General features: G+C 41.7%; 4 protein-coding genes across 6 annotated transcripts; 1 reads left to right on the forward strand and 3 right to left on the reverse strand.

The window, feature by feature from the left end:
- Positions 1 to 5,218: 5,218 nt before the first annotated feature.
- Positions 5,219 to 8,165, forward strand: LOC128297011 (uncharacterized protein K02A2.6-like). The gene is made up of 2 exons (XM_053032564.1): positions 5,219 to 5,668; positions 6,501 to 8,165. Exons 1-2 carry the CDS (start codon positions 5,219 to 5,221, stop codon positions 8,163 to 8,165), a joined length of 2,115 nt encoding a protein of 704 aa, XP_052888524.1.
- A 2,141-nt stretch (positions 8,166 to 10,306) lies between these two features.
- Positions 10,307 to 11,761, reverse strand: LOC128297486 (enoyl-CoA hydratase domain-containing protein 3, mitochondrial). The gene is made up of 3 exons (XM_053033136.1): positions 11,726 to 11,761; positions 11,226 to 11,644; positions 10,307 to 11,159 (listed from the first exon to the last, which is right to left on the reverse strand). Exons 1-3 carry the CDS (start codon positions 11,750 to 11,752, stop codon positions 10,778 to 10,780), a joined length of 828 nt encoding a protein of 275 aa, XP_052889096.1. The 5' UTR covers positions 11,753 to 11,761; the 3' UTR covers positions 10,307 to 10,777.
- Positions 11,762 to 11,966: 205 nt separating this feature from the next.
- Positions 11,967 to 16,523, reverse strand: LOC128297021 (glutathione S-transferase). Its single transcript, XM_053032574.1, has 7 exons — positions 16,401 to 16,523; positions 15,534 to 15,688; positions 14,453 to 14,620; positions 13,938 to 14,080; positions 13,670 to 13,834; positions 12,744 to 12,978; positions 11,967 to 12,673 (listed from the first exon to the last, which is right to left on the reverse strand). The coding sequence occupies exons 2-7, from the start codon at positions 15,664 to 15,666 to the stop codon at positions 12,363 to 12,365; spliced, it is 1,155 nt and encodes a 384-aa protein (XP_052888534.1). The 5' UTR covers positions 15,667 to 15,688; positions 16,401 to 16,523; the 3' UTR covers positions 11,967 to 12,362.
- A 1,344-nt stretch (positions 16,524 to 17,867) lies between these two features.
- LOC128297431 (transcription factor MafK) lies at positions 17,868 to 19,172 on the reverse strand. Of its 3 annotated transcripts, XM_053033066.1 has the most exons (5): positions 18,975 to 19,172; positions 18,715 to 18,881; positions 18,489 to 18,524; positions 17,998 to 18,391; positions 17,868 to 17,904 (listed from the first exon to the last, which is right to left on the reverse strand). In XM_053033066.1, the coding sequence occupies exons 2-4, from the start codon at positions 18,751 to 18,753 to the stop codon at positions 18,026 to 18,028; spliced, it is 441 nt and encodes a 146-aa protein (XP_052889026.1). In that variant the 5' UTR covers positions 18,754 to 18,881; positions 18,975 to 19,172; the 3' UTR covers positions 17,868 to 17,904; positions 17,998 to 18,025. The 3 variants fall into 3 exon arrangements, with proteins under 3 accessions (XP_052889026.1, XP_052889025.1, XP_052889027.1); XM_053033065.1 differs by having other exon boundaries at positions 17,900 to 18,391; XM_053033067.1 differs by lacking the exon at positions 18,489 to 18,524 and having other exon boundaries at positions 17,900 to 18,391.
- Positions 19,173 to 19,439: the final 267 nt, after the last annotated feature.

Below are 19,439 nucleotides of genomic sequence, written 5' to 3' on the forward strand. Positions count from 1 at the left end.
GTATGATTTATTTTTACAAATTTGAATTCCTGGTTAAATTCATAACGATTTGGAATACGATTATTATTTCCGGTTTTCGGTATCAAGGTGAATGAAAAAAAATCTTGCGATTTCTCGGTGCCCATAAATGACCGATTGCATCTTATTGTTTTACAATATACCATTTTACTTTCCTTATAATAAACCATTTTAAATAAAACGACTTTTATAATCATATTTTTTCATAATAACATCATTTATTCATGGAAAATAATTCGTATATAACATCCATCAATTAATTTTTAATTAATGAATTATTAATTATTTATTAATTTTAAAATTTTTAATAGATAATCACACCTACTGAATTATTTGAATCCAAAAGGAGTGATAAAACACTTTTACTCACTCCTATTCATCGATTTCATTCCAAAACGTATAATAAAACACTGTCACTCTTTTTTACACTCTTCCTATTTTATTCAATGTTTACAATCCAACAAGAGAAACAACACATTTTACTCACTCTTACTAATCCGAAATCCCCTGGCGGGCATTAAAATCCAAAGAGAGTGACAAAACACGTTTTCTCACTCATCATCAGTGTTTACAATCTCAAAAGAGTGATAATACTCTTTTACTCACTCTTGCAGAGTGATTATAATCCAAAGAGTGATAAAACAGTTATACTCACTCCTGTGTGAGTTTCTAGTCGGCACAGAGAGTGAGAGTGAGTATAGGCACAAAAGAGTGGTTAAAACATTAATACAGTGTAATACTTTTAATGAATCTCAAAAGAATGAGTAAAGGTTTCAAATCTTTAAACCCACTCTTTGACTCTGATTCAAATCCTTGAAAAGAGTGATTATTCTCATCTCTAGTGGGCATGTTCACGATTGCTTCTATCTTGGCGGGATCCGGTCGATGTCCTTCACGATCTAAAATGTGACTAAGATATTTAATCTGTGTGTAGGATTGCGCCCTACACTGAATAATTTGAGAATCCAAGAGGTGAATCCTCCAAGGGGGTCAAAAATAACAGCTTGATTTTAACTCATCGGAGAGCGCTACCACGTGTCTAATGTTCGCTACCCGTTTCCAGGACTTGCATTAGATCTGACAGCTGGATGGTTAAAGGATAAACTCCAAAATCTGGCTGTCGACTCATTCGTTTATTGAAATGCTATGGGTAGACACCACCCATGGTGTTGCTCTATTAGCGACGTTTAATCATTTCAACCTAACAATTTCTAAATTCGCCATTTTGTCCAATGACCAAAGGTAATCCTGTCCTAGTAATTCTTATTCATATTCCTAGGTGGCGCTAATAGTCTCATTTTATGGCCTACCTTTAGGCGCTTTGTTTATCCTAAATAGCCTACCTTCTAGGCGCTTTATCTATCCTAAACAATCTGTTTTTGCATAAAGTTACCCTTCTCTGGTCTGATTTTTAATCCGTAATCCCGCAGCTTCGCTAGTACCGCTCGGAGGTTCATCATGTGAGAGTGTCCATCAGCTCCGCCGATCACTATGTCATCTAGGTACACCGCCACATCCTTTATTCCAGCCATCATGGTCTCCATTAATTGCTGGAAGGCACCTGGTGCAACCTTGGCAGTCGATTGTAAGCATACAATCCTCGATGTGTGTTTACTGTTGGCGTATACTCCCATTAGCCTTGCGCACTACTACTACAGGCGCTGCCCAAGCCGAAAAATTAACGCGGGTTATGATGCAGCCGATCTAACTCCTCGTCTATTGCCGGACGCATCGCGTACGATACGGGTCGTTTCGGACGAAACACGGGAACAGCGTCTTTCTTCAACTCCATTCTCACTTTTGCACCTAGCAACATTAATTGTTCCTCAGTGACTCGCACTACACAATTTTTCGTTTGTTGCTTCAAAGTTAGCTGTGCACAAAATTCACCTATGATTCGCAAATTGCTGCCCGACGCCGTCTTTGCCTTCACGGATGGTGGGCGCAATGGCGGCTCGCCGATTTTCCGCCATTGTTCTCTCGAAATTATAAAGATATCAGCACCAGTGTCCACCATCATCCTTATAGGTTCGCCATTTAGGATCACATTCACATGACCTTTACCTTTACTCATGACCCTACAACTGTAACCGTTCTCACTTTGTTATATCTCGATATTTTATACCGTTCGGCTGCGTTACAATGTCCTTCCTTGTGGCCATATTTATAGCATTGCTTGCATTTGTAACCGCGATATGAACACTTCCGAGCATAGTGCCCTTCACCACAAAGCCAACATTTTGTCGCGGGTCTATTGGCTTGCGCTTCACGTTGCTCACGTTCTTTTGTACGGTTATTTGACCTCCTCGGACCAGGTCTATCACTTTTCTCGCCCTTCACGACGCTAACTTCTTTGTTCTGGGTTAGCTAATTGGGGCAAAGTTATCAAACCGTTCCCTCTAATTTGCTTCAGCAATCGCAGTCTCACGTCGGCGTCACTATCATCCTTTAAACCGCACACAAATAAAAAACACTTCAGTTGTTCTTCGGTTAAAACTGCGAGTTCGGATTCTACCACACTCTTATTCACGCGGCAGCTAAAAGACACATAATCCTCCAGCCTAGTCTTTTGTAATTGCAGACACTTAATCCGTTTGCTCACCTCCGATTCACGGGGACCAAAGAGCGATTTTAACTTGCTCACCGTCTCGGTAAAATTAAAATCTTTGGGTTTATTTGGCAGCACATAACTCGTATATCGTTCGTGCTCGGGTAAACCAAGCTTCCTCAGCAGCAATCGTACCTTCCCAACGTCTTCCAGCTTATGCGCATACTTCTTAAAAAGGTCTTCGTATCGCGAAAACCATCCGGTAAAAGTCACACGCTCTTCCGGATTGAAACGAAAGTCTTTAATTTGGCCCGCCAGCACATCACTTATCCGCTCCACATTCACGGGATCCTTGCAGCGTGCAGTTTGCCAAATTTCTGCTATGAACTTTTCTTGTTGCTTCATAAAAGTTTGTTGCTGTTCTTGCATCATTAATTGTTGCTGCTTAAAAAGTTCATGAATCCAACCGAATTCGGATTCTGATTGACCGACGCTTCCTCGATGGCTGTTGCGCGATGGCGGTCCAGCATCACTGTTTAGGATAGATAAAGCGCCTAGAAGGTAAGCTATTTAGGATAGACAACGCGCCTAAAGGTAGGCCATAAAACGAGACGATTAGCGCCACCTAGGAATATGAATAAGAACTACTAGGACAGGATAACCTTTTGGTTATTGGACAAAATGGCGCATTTAGAAATTATTAGGTTGAAATGAGTAAACGTCGCTAATAGAGCAACACCATGGGTGATGTCTACCCATAGCATTTCAATAAACGAATCAGTCAACAGCCAGATTTTGGAGTTTATCCTTTAACCATCCAGCTGTCAGATCTAATGCAAGTCCTGGAAACGGGTAGCGAACATTAGACACCTGGTAGCGCTCTCCGATGAGTTAAAAATCAAGCTGTTAGCTTTGACCCCCTTGGAGGATTCACCTCTTGAATTCTCAAATTAATCAGTGTAGGGCGCAATCCTACACAATCACTATTGTGCGTCTGCTGAGTATCTTCGTTGCTATGCATTTTATTTTTTTTTAACTTTTTGCACTTTTTGCACGTGTGGTTTATACGGTAAAACACGATTAAAACAGAAATCCTCGTCGTCACTGTTGGATCTTGTGAAGTTATAAAACTAACATTTATTACACAACTATTTAAGACCAAAATTTACATGATACGATACACACAACCTAACGGCTAGGCTGCTAGGCGAGAACAACGCACTCTCCCTAACCCAGGCACGCATCCTTAGGAGACCGATCATTGTCCCGTAGGAGCGGCACTCACTACTTCGGGTCCAGGGGCAGGCAACCTCGATTGTCGTATACAACATTTATAATTCGATCATCTCGGTTTTATTTAATTAATCGGAAGTGACTTCCAAACACAAAACTTACAAAACAAACCCTCTATCTTATAAAACAAACCCTCTATCTTATAAAACAAACCCTCTATCTTATAAAACAAACCTTATACACCCGCCCCCTCCCTCTCCCTTCCCCAAGTTCTAAAATGTATCCTGTCTATAATTTACTTAAAAAGGAAACACCAATTGAATGGAATGAAAAATGCCAACAAGCATTTAAATGGATTAAGAAGGAAATGCATGCTCACCGATAGCTGGTTCACTATGACACCACCTTGCCAATTGCACTGGCAGTAGATGCTTCATTTTACGAAGTAGGCGCGGCGTTAAGTCATTCCAAAAATGTTACAAAACATACTATTTACTTATAGAAAAACAGCCCATGCTAGCGCAGAGTAAAGCCCTTCACGCTTAATATTCGGTAAACAAGTAAAGACTTGGAATTGATTGTATGATATCTACGCAACAAATAGAAGAAGCAACAAAGTGATATACACCAAGGTACGTTCATACTAAATAAAAAGGTAGCTGCAAGAGACTTACTGTCCCAAACTGAGAAATGGAAATTCGGAACGATTATAAAAGAACTAGGCAAAAACATTATGAGGTAAATCTGGATGATGGAAGAGTTTGGATGAGGCACATCAACCAGCTGAGACCGGGTCCTGAAATCTGGTGATCTCAAGATGGTGACGAGTATAACTCAGGAACATGGGTAGATTATTCATATCCAGATAGAGACCAAGGAGAATTTTTTTACGTTCCAAATGATCCAAATATCCAACCAAATGACATAATAGTTGTTATGGCCCAACCTGATTGCTAGCGCCACGCACTGACAGCCGCTCGGCTATGGTTGTCACGTGTGATGAGTGCGTGAGTACCCGAAGGGCGCTGACCGCAGGATCGGCTTAGCGCGCAATCAGAAGGAGCGAAGCGTGGGCTCAGAAGGATTTAGCGTTCGGTGTGTTACGGGCGGTGCGTGTACAAATTAAGAACTGAAATAAATTATGTATAAAGTTTGTGTCTATAGTAATACTGTGTTAAAGTAAATTACCCAATCATCTCGGACACCTCAAAAGAAGACACAACAGTGGCGACGAGGATATTTTCGTGATAAAGTTTGTTCCAAAAGTAATTGTGCTAAATACGTGTAGTGACGCGCACAGTCCACCATCGCGTTGCATTCGTTTTCGTTCACTACGTTGTCCCATCGTATCAGTTTTTGCGTCCGCGTCCGCGTCCGTTTATGCGTGTTAAAATTCCGTCGTCAAGGAAAAGACGCAGGATGAGCAACCCGGGAGGAGATCCATCATCGGATGAACAGCGGCGTATATCAGACGTGTTTAATACAGCAGCCGTTTTTCCCCAGCAGCAACCGCCTCATAATTTGCATCATCCACCATCGCAAAATGCTGCCCAAGCGTCATCATCGGCGTCAGCATTCTCAGCAACATCGGCGGAAGGGAACATCATTCTGGAAATGCTGCAACTCATGCGACAGCAAATGGCACAGCAGCAAACATTCATGGCTCAATTCGCGCAGCAAATCCCGCAACCAGCAACGCAAACGCTGCAACCGCCACCCCCGCAAAGTAACACCACCGAACAGCGCATAGAATGGATAGCAAGCAGCATCACCGAGTTCCGGTTCGAGCCCGAGTCAGGCATTACATTTGAAGTGTGGTATTCGAGATATGAGGACCGTTTTACCAACGAAGTTTCCCGATTGGACGACGTAACCAAAAGCAGACTGCTTTTGCGCAAATTAGGACCGACCGAGCATCAGAGGTTTTCTAATTTCATTCTGCCATCCTTACCGAAAGATTTGTCGTTCGAACAGACAGTGGAAAAGCTTAAGCTAATCTTTGGTAAAGTCTCTTTTGAATAAGCGCTACAAGTGTTTACACACAAAGAAATCAGTCGGAGAAGATATTTTGGAATACGCTTCAAAAGTAAATCGAGCATGCGAGAATTTTCAGCTGGCTGGTATGACTGAGGACCAATTTAAATGTCTTGTGTTCGTATGTGGCATGAAGGAAGAGGCAGACACAGAGTTACGAACAAGAGCATTAGCGGCAATCGGAAAGGCAAAGCTGTCAAACCTAGAGCAACTTGCAGCAGAATGCCAGTACATTGCAAGTATAAAACAGGACACCACATTACTTGCTGCAAAGGATGAAAAAGTCCTAGCAATACAAAAGAGCCATCATCAGCGGACAGTATCTCGTTCGAACCAACAGCATCAGCAGGGCAACCGACAAGAGCATCAGCAGCGTCAAGACCATCAGCGATTATTCAACAAAAAGGAAAAACCGACAAATCCATGTTGGTTATGCGGAGCACTTCATTGGGTGAGCGAATGCACTTACAAATCGCATAAGTGTCGTGATTGTGGTCGAACAGGTCATCGAGAGGGCCACTGCAATAGACCCAATCGGCCTACACATCGTAGATTTCGAGGGAAGCCCCAAGCCGACTTGCGTGTCGTCACAGTGAACGTATGCAGTGTTCGTGGGCGCCGCAGGTATGCAAAGCTAACGATAAATGGAACTCCCGCTGAATTTCAGTTAGATACGGGTTCCGATATCACGATCATCAACCGTAAACTGTGGCAGCGTATCGGAAAACCGACTTTGGCTCAGCCTGCAGTTAGAGCTAAAACAGCAACAGGAGAAGGCTTGCAAATGTGCGGGGAGTTTCGAGCAAACATCACGATCGGAGGCATATCAAAGTCAGCTACAATTCGAGTAGTAACGGTGGACGTTTCACTGCTCGGAGCGGACTTAATAGAACTGTTCGATCTGGGATCAATGCCGATGGACAGTTTCTGCAACAAGATTTGTAGTATGGCAGCTATACCCAGCGGCATACAACAGCAGTTTCCAGCAGTTTTTCGTGGCACAGGGCTATGCACAAAGGCTAAAGTGCAACTCCACTTAAAACACGACTGTCGACCAGTCTTCAAGCCCAAAAGACCAGTAGCGTATGCGATGCAAGAAACAGTTAATAAGGAGCTAGATCGCCTAGAAAAATCAGGCATTATTACACCTATCGACTATACAGAATGGGCAGCTCCAATAGTGGTAGTTCGCAAGGCAAATGGTAGTATTCGTATTTGCGGCGACTACTCCACTGGACTAAATTCCGCTCTTAAATCGCACGAACATCCACTACCAATACCGGAAGATATATTTGCAAAATTAGCCCATTGCGAATATTTCAGTAAAATCGATCTTTCGGACGCTTTTCTGCAAGTAGAAATCGAGGAGCAGTATCGGCCACTACTCACCATCAACACTCATCGTGGCTTGTATTTATACAACAGGCTGCCACCGGGAGTGAAAATAGCGCCAGCAGCATTTCAACAAATCATGGACGCTATGTTGGCCGGTCTGAAGGGAGCTTGCGGATACATGGATGATGTGGTTGTTGGAGGCAGAACGAGCAAAGAACACGATGACAATTTGTCCGGGCTGCTTCAGCTAATTCAGGATTATGGATTCACAATTCGAGCGGAAAAATGTGCATTCAAAACCACAAGCATCGAATATTTGGGCTATATCGTCGATCGGCAAGGTTTAAGACCAAATCCAGCAAAAATAGAAGCAATCCTTAACCTTCCTGCACCAACAGATGTGAGCGGTGTTCGCTCATTTTTGGGCGCGATTAATTATTATGGGAAGTTCGTCCCAAATATGCGCAACCTTCGTTATCCACTGGACAATCTGTTGAAGAACGACGGCAAATTCACCTGGAACCAGCAATGCGAAAATGTTTTTCGTAAATTTAAACAAGTCCTGTCATCAAACCTGCTTCTTACGCATTACGATCCTGCAGCGGACATCATTGTCGCAGCGGATGCCTCATCAGTGGGGCTTGGAGCAACAATTAGCCACAAATTTCCGGATGGATCAGTGAAGGTAGTTCAGCATGCTTCACGAGCATTGTCAAAGGCCGAACAGAACTACAGCCAAATAGATCGTGAGGGGTTAGCCATCGTCTTTGCGGTCACAAAATTCCACAAAATGCTGTACGGCCGACACTTCAACCTGCAAACCGATCACCGGCCCCTGCTTCGTATTTTTGGATCAAAAAAGGGCATTCCAGTCTACACGGCGAACCGTCTGCAGAGATTTGCCTTGACGTTACAGTTGTATGACTTTACAATTGAGTACGTGCCAACTGGATCGTTTGGAAACGCCGATGTCTTGTCTCGACTGATCAGGAATTAAGCTAAGCCGGAATCGGAATACATCATCGCTAGTTTGAGTTTGGAGGATGATTTAAGGTTCGTAGCAGTGCAAGCCATTAATTCATTTCCTCTGACTTTTGTAGATGTGCAGAAAGCTACACGAGAAGACACACTGTTACGGAAACTCAGCCATTATGTAACGGACGGATGGCCCCGTAACGCATCTTTCGGGTCGGAGCTGGCACGATTCCATCATCGGAAAGAGGCCTTGTCTACGGTAGACGGCTGCATTATGTTCGGGGAGAGATTGGTAATCCCTGAAAAGCTTCGTGCCAGATGTTTAACGCAACTTCACCAAGGACATCCACTCATTCAACGGATGAAGGCGTTAGCCAGGAGCTACGTTTATTGGCCATCCCTGGATAAAGACGTTCAGGAGGTTGTTGAGACTTGCGCAGCCTGTGCCGTCGCTGCAAAGTCTCCACCACATTCAGCTCCAGCACCCTGGCCTACGGTTAGTTCACCTTGGCAGCGAGTGCATATCGACTACGCAGGACCTTTAAACGGAGAGCATTTCTTAGTAGTAGTCGATGCATTTTCAAAGTGGCCCGAAATTATTAAAACCAGCACCACAACAATAGCAACCATAGCGATATTAAGGTCAATTTTTGCTCGTTTTGGAGTACCAGCTACCATGGTCAGCGATAATGGCACACAGTTTGTAAGTTCAGAGTTTAGGGAATTTTGTGTAAAGAACGGCATAAATCATGTGACTACAGCACCTTTCCACCCTCAGTCCAATGGCCAGGCAGAACGTTTCGTAGACACATTTAAAAGAGCAATCAAAAAAATAACGTACAGTGGACTTGCAATGCAGGAGGCTTTAGACATTTTCCTACAAACATATCGCTCGACACCAAACGCGCAATTGGAAAATTACAGTACGCCAGCGAGGATTATGTTTGGTAGGCCAATACGTACATGTTTAGAATTGCTACATCCCGTACCATCCCCTCGTTCAGAGAGTCAGCATGGAGCAAGAAGAATGTTTCAAAACGGCGCTCCAGTGTATGCTAAAGTGTTTAGGCGTAATAGTTGGGAATGGGTGCCGGGCACTGTTGTTGGAATCATTGGTAGGGTGATGTACAAAGTAAAGACGAACGAACGATTAATTCGATGTCATATAAATCAGTTAAGGAAGCGAGTACAAAACAATGAAAGGGTTACACATGACGCGAATCCAAAGGTCGCATTAGATATACTCATGGACACGTGGAAGCTGCCTGTAACGCGTACTACTCAGCATGCCAATCCATGTAGTCCAACACCAACACAAAATCCATCAGCAGCGACAGTCAGGCCATACAGGTTAACACCAAGGTGTTTTCGCCACGCCGCTCTTCTAGGCCTAGAAGAGTTCCGCGTAGGTTCGACGCATACCACCTCAATTAAAAGGGGGAGATGTTATGGCCCAACCTGATTGCTAGCGCCACGCACTGACAGCCGCTCGGCTATGGTTGTCACGTGTGATGAGTGCGTGAGTACCCGAAGGGCGCTGACCGCAGGATCGGCTTAGCGCGCAATCAGAAGGAGCGAAGCGTGGGCTCAGAAGGATTTAGCGTTCGGTGTGTTACGGGCGTACAAATTAAGAACTGAAATAAATTATGTATAAAGTTTGTGTCTATAGTAATACTGTGTTAAAGTAAATTACCCAATCATCTCGGACACCTCAAAAGAAGACACAACAATAGTAGAGTCAGGAACTTTACAAGCGGATCAAAGTGGACCTAGAAGATCGATTAGAATCGCTTAACTTCGTTTTCGAGATTGATCATAAAAACTGTTAGATTTAAGTAAAAATGTAAATAAGGGTTTAACTAAAAGGTAGGGGTGAAGAGTGTCAGTTATGTCTGCCAGCTGTGAGTGAAAATAAAATCACTCTGTGTCTAGATGTTGAATCGACAACACATGTTTCCTTACGCGGATCACAACAACTATCCTTCACCATGACCGTTTCCCGGGTCGAGTCGAACTCTAGTCTGGTCGAGGATCACAATGATGGTCTACATCGAGGGATACGGTGGTAAGAATTTTCGCTCTTTTGCTCTTCTATCGTTCATGTGTTGGTGTGAGTCTGCTGTGCAGACTGAGTCTGAGTTACTTCGATACTTCGATGTCTACTGCAATCTAACGCTAACTTAGATCTATTCAACTCCAGCCTTTAATCAAGACATTTCAGAGATAGATTTCGGCTTCGACCTGTTAACTGTAGATCTTAATTAGGTATCAGAGCCAATTGAAGATTATTAAACGACAAAAAAACTCAAACAGAAAAGCTTGTGCTCCAGTCGTACTGTTGGATCGTTTGAATGTTAAATGGTAAAGATGGACAAATTTATTTTCTGCTATGTAAAATAATTTATTATCAACCGATGTCGGATACTGGTATGTGCTTCTATAAACACCTAAATCTACATTCCATCCTCATGCTGTTTATAACCAGGCGTGCTTCAATGATTGCACTTAGATTTATTCCTTATACATCGCTTAACGTAGGTACAATTTCTAAATAATTGCGCGACAATGTATACACTATGGAAACAAAGGTACAAAGGTCAATCTAAATGCAGCAAAAATCTTTATCCTACTTATTTATTCTTTGTGATGCCATTGAGGTCGACGCTTTTCTACAAAGCTCTTTATTCCCTCCTGCCCATCGATTGTAGCTAAATTTTGAACCATTATTTGCTCACCGAGTTCATACGCTGTGGCAATGTCCATTGCTATTTGTTTATAAAAAAATGTCTTGCCAAGTGCAATTACAGCACGACTTTTCGATGCTATGGCTTTACAAATGTTGTCCACCTCTTCATTGATCTCAGTTTTAGAAACTACTTTACTTACAAGTCCTGCTTCAAGGGCTTCGTTTGCCGTAATGGGAAGTCCGGTAAATAACATATAGGCCGCTCTCATGCGAGGAATAGACCGTACCACCGCGATTCCCGGCGTTGAACAAAATATGCCAAAGCTAGCCCTGGGAAACAACGAATCGTGAGCAAGATTGTATTTGGGAAGAAAACATAATTTGCGTATGTATTACCCGGGAGTAGAGAATGTGCTAGTATCACTGCAAACCGCCATATCACAGGACGCTACCAGCTGACATCCTGCTGCGGCAGCTAAGCCATCAACTTTGGCAATGATAGGTACAGGCGCTAACCGGATGGTATCGATCAATTCCGAACATTTGTGAAACACTTGCTTGTGGTGGTCTGGTCCATGCTCAGCGGTTAATTCTTTGAGATTATGTCCTGCTGAAAACACACGCCCCCGAGCTGCTAAAACAATGCACCGAATTTCGGTATCATGCTGGTTATCAACGATATGCCTATGAATACTCTCCATCATGTCTAACGAAAGAGAATTGCGTGTTTTCTCATTGTCCAACAAAATAGTGCCAACTCCATCGTTGAACGTGTACGTCGACAGGTATCTTTGCGAAAAACTCCTAGGGTGAAGCTTTGTTTTGTAGAAGATATAATTACATGAGATTTAATGGTTGTATCAATTGCGTGCCGTTGTAAACCTAAGCAAACTTACCAAAACACGTCCAATTCTTGTTATCATTTTGCGATCGTATGATCAATTGTTTTGACTCTGTCTATCGTTCTGCGAACGACCGAATCAATGACACATTGCAGAAGCATTTATATTGAGGAGTTCAACGTTTCATTTAAGTGGCATGAAAGCTCAGAAAGAGCGCTGGACCATACGTTCCAACTTTATTCGTAATTTGTAAATTCATACTCATTGATGAAACTACAGACTTTGTCATCTCGACCTTCTGAATCGCCATTTATTGTCATACTTATCCATAATCAAGCTTAGCTTAGGCGTGTATGCTAGAAACACAGTTATTACGACTTATGATGTTTTGTGTGAACACATGCATGAAATGAAATCGCGAATAAATGACCGTTTATTCATGGTTAAAAAGCTTATCCTTGGGAGTAGAAATTGAAACGCTGTGCACAACGCACGCTAAGAATTGTAAAGTTGCCTTAACGAGTGCATAACGTTTGAAACCAATGAGTAAGTTATTGTTTGATGTCGAAACAAACGGAACCAATTGTCGGTTCACCAAAGAACAAAATTGAAAAAAAAAATCAAATCAAATTCACATGATTGCATTCAAAACGAAAATTAATCTGCAGGCAAAAACGCTCTATCACTTCATCTATACCTCGGTGATAGGTCTCTTGGCAATGTAAGCCTTGATGTTTTCATTGTCAAGCACCTTATTGACCACATCCTGCAAGTTCGGGAAATTCTCAAGCAGATTAGTCTTGGTCAAGTAGTTCAAATAGTCTAGGATGCCGGCAAAATAAACATCAGCCCAGGTCGGCTTGCCGAGCACCAGGTGGCCGTTGTTCTCCTTAGCAATCACGTTCAGCTTGGTCAGATAGAACGGAATCACTTCGTTGTTTAGGGTGACCATTTTCTTCTCCTTCACCATATCGTCCGGCTCGTAGGCAACAATTGCAATTTCTACGAAGAGAGAATAAAACGAATCATCATTTGTAAGGCGCTACGCATGCAAGCACCGATCAATACTTACTTAGACGGAAGTCATTGATCGTATCTACAATTGCATCGATTTGCAGTGCCTCGAGCGGATTATCGCCGGCCAAATTGATCTGCTTGGCTACATATCGACACATGGCCAACGACTGATGAACACGCTTACCATCGACCTCCAACACCGGCATCTGGCCCATGGGCATAGCTAGAAAAAGAAACACGGACCATTGGACGGGTAACGGGCAGACGGAAGGGAAAGAAAAGAAGAGAAATAGCAGTTTTAAATTTTAATAGTAGCTGGATTTGTACGGGACGTAAATTTGGATGCGTTCATTTTTTTTTCTTTTCTTTAACGTCTTACATACTTTTGGTTGTGTTCGTTTCAGTGTGTTTGTTTGAGATAAGCAGCTGAATCTTGAACCCACAATTGAAGTAAAAGAAACACAAAGAAAAACTAAACTCCATCTTATCACAAAACTATATAACGAGTGAATAGAAATGATACAAGGCAACCACACACATAAACAAATTTCAAATAATAACACAGAAGAAGGATCTATCGACACGAAGCCTGCACGACTCGGCAGCTCAGGCTCCGAGGTAGAGTAGACTGGTTTGTTAGTAGATAAGATTATGAAAACGAAATATGGTAACATGTGGGTCTGCAGCAAGGAAAACGGAACGATCGTTTTGTATTGTTTTTTTTTTCTACATGCTTCTTTGTACTCACGAGGAGCGCATATATAATTTCGCTGTTCTTGTTTGTCCATACCACCACGGACAGGTTTATTTCCATCTCTTTTGTAAAATATGTTTTAGTTATTTCGTCGCATGATTCTTTTCATGGTAAAATAAACTTTCTGAGTGCATCGCGATAGTGAAATCGATTGTTGGACTACAATTCGATGACACACTTCGTCGGGATATCATGCACTTGCATATCGACATGCGTTTCCCGATTTAGATCTCAGTCTTTGGTCGTTTATCAATCCAGTTTCGAATGGATTCGATCGATGTAACGTTGTCAACCACTTTCTGCAGATTCGGATGATTCGCGACCAGATCAGACTTGGTCATGTAGTTCAAATAGTCCAAAATTGCGGTGAAATAAATGTCGGCCCAACTCAGCTGGAAAAAAATTGGGAAAGAAAAAGAATGAAAGTTGACAATGGTGAATGTTAGCATGCGGTTTGCCTAAGTCTGTAATCGAACTGTTCGATCGAGCATTTACTTTAGAATTTGCCAGATGTCCGTTATTTTCGCGTGCAATGTCGTCCAGCTTCTCCAGATAGAATGGAATGACCTCGGTGTTCAAAGTAACCAATTTCTTGTCCTTGATATCATCGTCCGGTTCGTACGAGACAACGGCAATTTCTAAAATATTACAAGTTTTAATGTGCGTAATTCAGCTTGGGAATCGTACAGCTAAATGTCCCTTCTGGTAGGAATGATTCAATCGGCCATTTATATTTTTTGTTTTGCATCCTTTTCGTTCGAAAACGTTTGTTGCTTAATGGCTTAAGTTATTCAAGAATGGATATTCAAGAAAAACAAATCGTCTCAAGTTGGAACGTGACTTACACACAAGGGCCTATATGCATTGCAATGTTATGCACACCTTCTAACCACAAACCGTCCTCTCAAAAAGGATTGCAAACATTTGGCCGGTAGAATAATCCATCCAATTTGAGAGCACTTTGCAGTGCTTTCGGAAAAATCAGGGACACCGTATAAGCGGACGCTTACTTAGACGGAAATCGTTCACCGTGTCGACCACGGTGTCAATCATCAAGTTCTCCCAATCGTCAGCGCCGGCCAAACCGACCTGGTTGGCCAAATAGCGGGACATTGCGACCGATTGGTGCACTTTTTTGCCGTCAACCTCCAGCACCGGCATCTGACCCATCGGCATTGCTGAAACGAAAGATGGAATTGTTGGTTCATGGTAACTGGAATGAAACCCTTCACGCGATTCGGGAAGGAACCGTTGGCATATACGAATGAAAATCGCAGTGGAAATGGATGAATGAATAAAGCGAACTAAAAAGGAGGAAAATTTTGTTGCAACAGACCCTTTCAATTCACCCCCCGGGAAAAAACACACTTTGCCGTGGTCACCAGATTCAGCTGCTTACGGTAGAGGTTTTCCGATCACCTCAATTAGGTGTATGTGCATGTGCTTTTGTTTAATGTAAAATTGCATATCGAAATGTGAAGGTTCAAAATCCAGCCAATATTAAAATTCAATCTTACTCTAAAAGCTTTCTAGGCTTGTACTCTCTAGTTACTACAAACTACGACACATTTGTTTTCTTTGCTGCATCTAACACAGGTGGTTAGCACATATACAAAATGCAACTGACACGTACCAAAACCAAACCAGGTTAATCACATTCCGCGTGATCTTCGTGAGTTATTTTAGCCAACAGTTACCGAAAGAAGACGAGTACGCATTGGGTTCGAATGGGATCAATCGATGGCTAAAATTATAGTACATCAATCGACGACAATGACGGTTTCGAAGAACACGACACAACGATACTATTCTAACTATCTCGGTTAGAAGGTCAATTTAAACCGTGTCACCAATCGTGACATCGGCTCTTCATCACGGGAAATGTAAAGGGGTGGGAAAAAAGCGCTAGGAAACGTTTTGTAGCGGACGGTAGAATTAAGCATGCAAAGGTTAGGGACGGCATAATCGCATGAGATATCGATGAGTTATCGATTGGATGAAATAATACAATTTAAAAAAATACACACTAGTGCATAAACGTTAGCGATAGTGTACGGGGGAAAACAGATTGTAGCTTGTAAGGTGACTCACTTGGCTTGAGTGCTGGCCATTCTTCACGGGTGATCCTCACATCATCGAACGGGAGATTTCCGTAGGACAGCAGGAATCGCAGAGGTTCGCCCAAAGCTTTAACATTGAAGTAATACACCTTGTAATCCGGCATGATGTTTACGGTAGGTGAAGATCTTTGGGTGAAGAAAGAGTATTTAAAAAATATATTATAAATTATGAAGAAAGCAAGCAAAACCAAACGCTACGCAATATAGTTTTTTTTTCTATACACGAATATATTGATATGTGTTATCTTACTACGCCCATTATGAACTATTTCACTCTTCAAACATAGCAGTGCCTCTATTATAAAAAATCTTCTAATCATTCTAATAGTAATTTTTCTTCCGTTTATTCGCATATTGGAATCGCAATTTGTTTTGATAGCTTTTTAGATGGAACCTTCCACAGATCCTAATGTCATACAATTTTTATATGTAATGTCAATACGATTTTTTCATAACCAAAAACACCTCATCCCCTTTGCGTTTAACAGATCTAATGAATCTAGAGCTATGTACCTTCTCCACAATACCGGCACAACAGTTTGGGCGGATAATTGATTTAACCTTGATCATGCAATTATGATGATATTTTTGTCCTCTAAACTAATTCCATAATGGTGTGTGTATCACTCTGCAAAGTTAAAAATCGGCTATGTTGAACAATTGTTCAAATATATGGCTAAACGTTGCTATTAACTTCAACCGAACTGAACTCGAAGCAAACGAATCATTTTTTCACCAGTTAACACCACCGAGCGTTTGTATGATCATTCGGTTTTTTGCACCATTTTTCACCGACAGCATCGATGACGCTTTCCTGCTTGGACACGCACTTTCTTACCTGTTGAACGAACTTGAGCTAAGAATATGGTCAGACTAAAACAAGCGCACGTTCCGCTCGCTTATTTATCCCCAAACAGGTCCCGGTAGTGTAGTATTCGTGCGAATTCGGAACACCATTCATTGCGCACACTCGTCACCATGACACATGTGGTGGTTGATCAAACGGTCAACCTTATCTACATATTGTGTGCGCTATCGTGACGAGCAAGGGCTCGTTCCATTCCCGAACTCGTCTCAATTAGATGTTTGTTTGATGATTCGGAAAAAGCACAACTTTTTCTTCTTCTTCACCGGCACAACAACCTGAAGAGATCTGGCCATTTCTAGCTTTTTTTACTTTCATGTTCCGTAGCTGGAGAGTCAGTCATGTGTACGGTGGATTGGTCCTGCGTCCAAATACAATACCGGGACTTCAAAAAGTACAACCAGGTGATCAATTTAATTTACCAATAGTAATCGAATTCCCTATAACATTGCTACAATTATGGGATATAAGGAAATACGTGACATACGCTAGTTAGAAAATAAAACTTTAAATAACATTTAATATAAACTTGAGATACAATGAGATCGATTGCAGTTTATGTAAAAGCCTTTTAAAATTACGATATCTCAAAGTATGCGTACAGTGCAAATGTATCTTCAATGTGTACCCAGCAGCACATAAACTTCCTGGACCTATTTTAATCATCGGGTACTGTTGATAATGTTTCCGTGATTGTCCCGAAACTAGGCATCGTTTAACAAACATATACTGCAGCGAACTGTTCAGTGCGTCGACAAAATTTACGTTAACATATATTCGACCATATCAAAGATCAGTAAACGGTATCGGTGAACTGACGAATCAATTACACGCGTAGTATGGGTATGGCCTACATCACGGATGCGTTGATCGTGAAATAGTTTTTGCATTTGTTTTAATGCTAAGGTGGATATAGTGCTGTGCTTAGTTCGTAGATTTATTTTTACGTATCAGTACCCCCATACCGACACTTGCTAGGCTCGGTCGTCCTCTATTACTTTTTCTTGGTCAGCAAGCGATGTTTTGTTCAAATCGAACCGATCTTGCCCATGTACACACATGTCTCTCGTTCGCATTATGCAATGTGACACCAAAAAATAGCGAATGTTTCGCGAATTGATAATGTTATTTTGCTCGCATTTCATGAGTTCCACACACTGCATTTGCAATAATACATCAATGATAGCAACGGCTGAATGCAAACTTGTTTTTAATAAATGGTTCAACCTTCTTACAATGTGACACGATAAGCTTATCAAACATTGATAACATGATATGTTGTTTATTTTTTCTTACACTGGCATACTAGGTGGGTCTGGTCTCTAGGTGGTCTCTGTAAAAAAGGTGTCATCTTAATACACGTGGACCATGTGCTTATCATCAGGTCGATTTATTTTCGGCATTTCCGTCTTGCCCATGATGTCATTTTTGTATGAAACTCACGCTGATATCAATCATTATAGTACGTGGTACAACGCTATTGGAAGTTTATTATGAAAGAGATTTTAAATGTTCTTATATTTAGGGGAATACACTAAACAAAAAAGATAATTGGAATCGTGTTACATACATTACATCTGCACCGAACTGGCTTTAATTTACAGCACGTCAAGTTCTGGTGGTAGTGGTATCTTTTTCGAAATAGCAAATTTCCGCAATGCCTCATATTTGTTTCGCAGCGAATCTGCCTCGTCCTGCAGTCGGCCCGTTTCCTCGTGCATTAGCTCCATATCACGCCATTCTTGCGACTTTTCGGTCTCCAACTCATCCTTCTGTTCAATGCGCTTGATGCGGCAACTGGCAGCATATCCCCGATTTTTCAGCGTACGACGCCGTTGCTTCATGCGAACAATTTCCTCGCGGGTTAATCCTCGCATTTTCAGTGTACGATTTAGATCACGCACCGTTATAGACACCAGCTCATCGTCACTGATATCCGGGATGGGACAGGGAGATAAGGGTGCCTGCAATCGTAATTTTAACAACACGCATGTTTTCAGATATTTTAATTAAGAACAGTTAGCAACGGTACTCGATGAAGATCGAGGTTCGGATAATTACTTCATTCCAGTGAATAGATTTCGGGCGCATCATTGACTACAAATATAGAAAGCGGAACACGTTGGAATGGATATGAGATTAACTCAAGTACATCATGAAACGGGCGGCAATTGTTGCGCATTCACTGTTAGTGATACACTGGCATATCTTCCATACAAGCAATCTAATTTAATAGATTCGTTGTATCGATTTGTACAATTGCATCGAGATTATTCGAGATTATTACCTGTGTATTTTTACGCTCGCGCTTTATTTCCTGGGGCATTTTTAGTAATTGCTTCCACTCTGACAACTCTCGCTTCGTTCTTTCTCGAAGATGCAAAACTAAACAACTATGGATCGAATCGAGTATCGTACGCTGGTACGGTTAGCAAGTTTAATGGACGCTTAAAACTGCAAGGAGAAAAAAGGTATTAGTTATGCTGGCATCGCATGGAATAAAGCAAACTGCAAGTCATTTTAGATTCATTATAGGTGCACCCTTACCCTTGGCTAGAATCCACGCACCGTAGCACACGAATGATACACGGCTTCACTGACTGTTTACAACTCCACTATACACCAAAATGAAATCAAACTAACAGTAAACTTTACCAGAATACGAATAAATTATGCTTTACAATATCCGAAATTCTGGATTTACGTTTGTATGCTTTCTTATGTACAGGATCAAGGCTAGTTAAAGTTTGTTGCGATCTTATTTGTAAGCAAAGGTCTTCATTTGCTAGGCTGTGTCATGCGCAGCATTCTGACATTTGGCGTACTCGCCAAAAACGAAATCATATTCCGCACAAACCTTTCAATGCGGGTATGAAGAACTAAAACTTAAAATTTACGTCGCTCACAAGCGATTGCAATAATTCAAAAAGATAAATTTTGAAATGAATTGAAATCAAACTATTAAAAGCTTTTTAATCAGATTCTGGAATAGATTGCTTTTGAACTTCATGT

This window comes from Anopheles moucheti, chromosome 2, assembly GCF_943734755.1.
Source record: "Anopheles moucheti chromosome 2, idAnoMoucSN_F20_07, whole genome shotgun sequence".
NCBI lineage: Eukaryota > Metazoa > Arthropoda > Insecta > Diptera > Culicidae > Anopheles > Anopheles moucheti.

Bases quoted from the DNA above. Each gene is read 5' to 3' on its own strand.
- LOC128297011 (XM_053032564.1), top strand. From the start codon at position 5,219: ATGAGCAACCCGGGAGGAGATCCATCATCGGATGAACAGCGGCGTATA. The intron at 5,669-6,500 runs GTAACCAAAAGC...GCTGAATTTCAG, and splicing joins AAGTTTCCCGATTGGACGAC to TTAGATACGGGTTCCGATAT.
- LOC128297486 (XM_053033136.1), bottom strand. From the start codon at position 11,752: ATGATAACAAGAATTGGACGTGTTTTG. The intron at 11,645-11,725 runs GTAAGTTTGCTT...TACAAAACAAAG, and splicing joins CAAGAATTGGACGTGTTTTG to CTTCACCCTAGGAGTTTTTC. The intron at 11,160-11,225 runs GTAATACATACG...GTTGTTTCCCAG, and splicing joins AGCACATTCTCTACTCCCGG to GGCTAGCTTTGGCATATTTT.
- LOC128297021 (XM_053032574.1), bottom strand. From the start codon at position 15,666: ATGCCGGATTACAAGGTGTATTACTTCAATGTTAAAGCTTTGGGCGAA. The intron at 14,081-14,452 runs GTAAGCGTCCGC...GTAATATTTTAG, and splicing joins GGTGAACGATTTCCGTCTAA to AAATTGCCGTTGTCTCGTAC. The intron at 12,979-13,669 runs TAAATCGGGAAA...TTAAAACTGCTA, and splicing joins AACGACCAAAGACTGAGATC to TTTCTCTTCTTTTCTTTCCC.
- LOC128297431 (XM_053033066.1), bottom strand. From the start codon at position 18,753: ATGCCCCAGGAAATAAAGCGCGAGCGTAAAAATACACAG. The intron at 18,525-18,714 runs GTAATAATCTCG...CTATATTTGTAG, and splicing joins GCGAGCGTAAAAATACACAG to TCAATGATGCGCCCGAAATC. The intron at 18,392-18,488 runs GTAATTATCCGA...TTACGATTGCAG, and splicing joins AATCTATTCACTGGAATGAA to GCACCCTTATCTCCCTGTCC.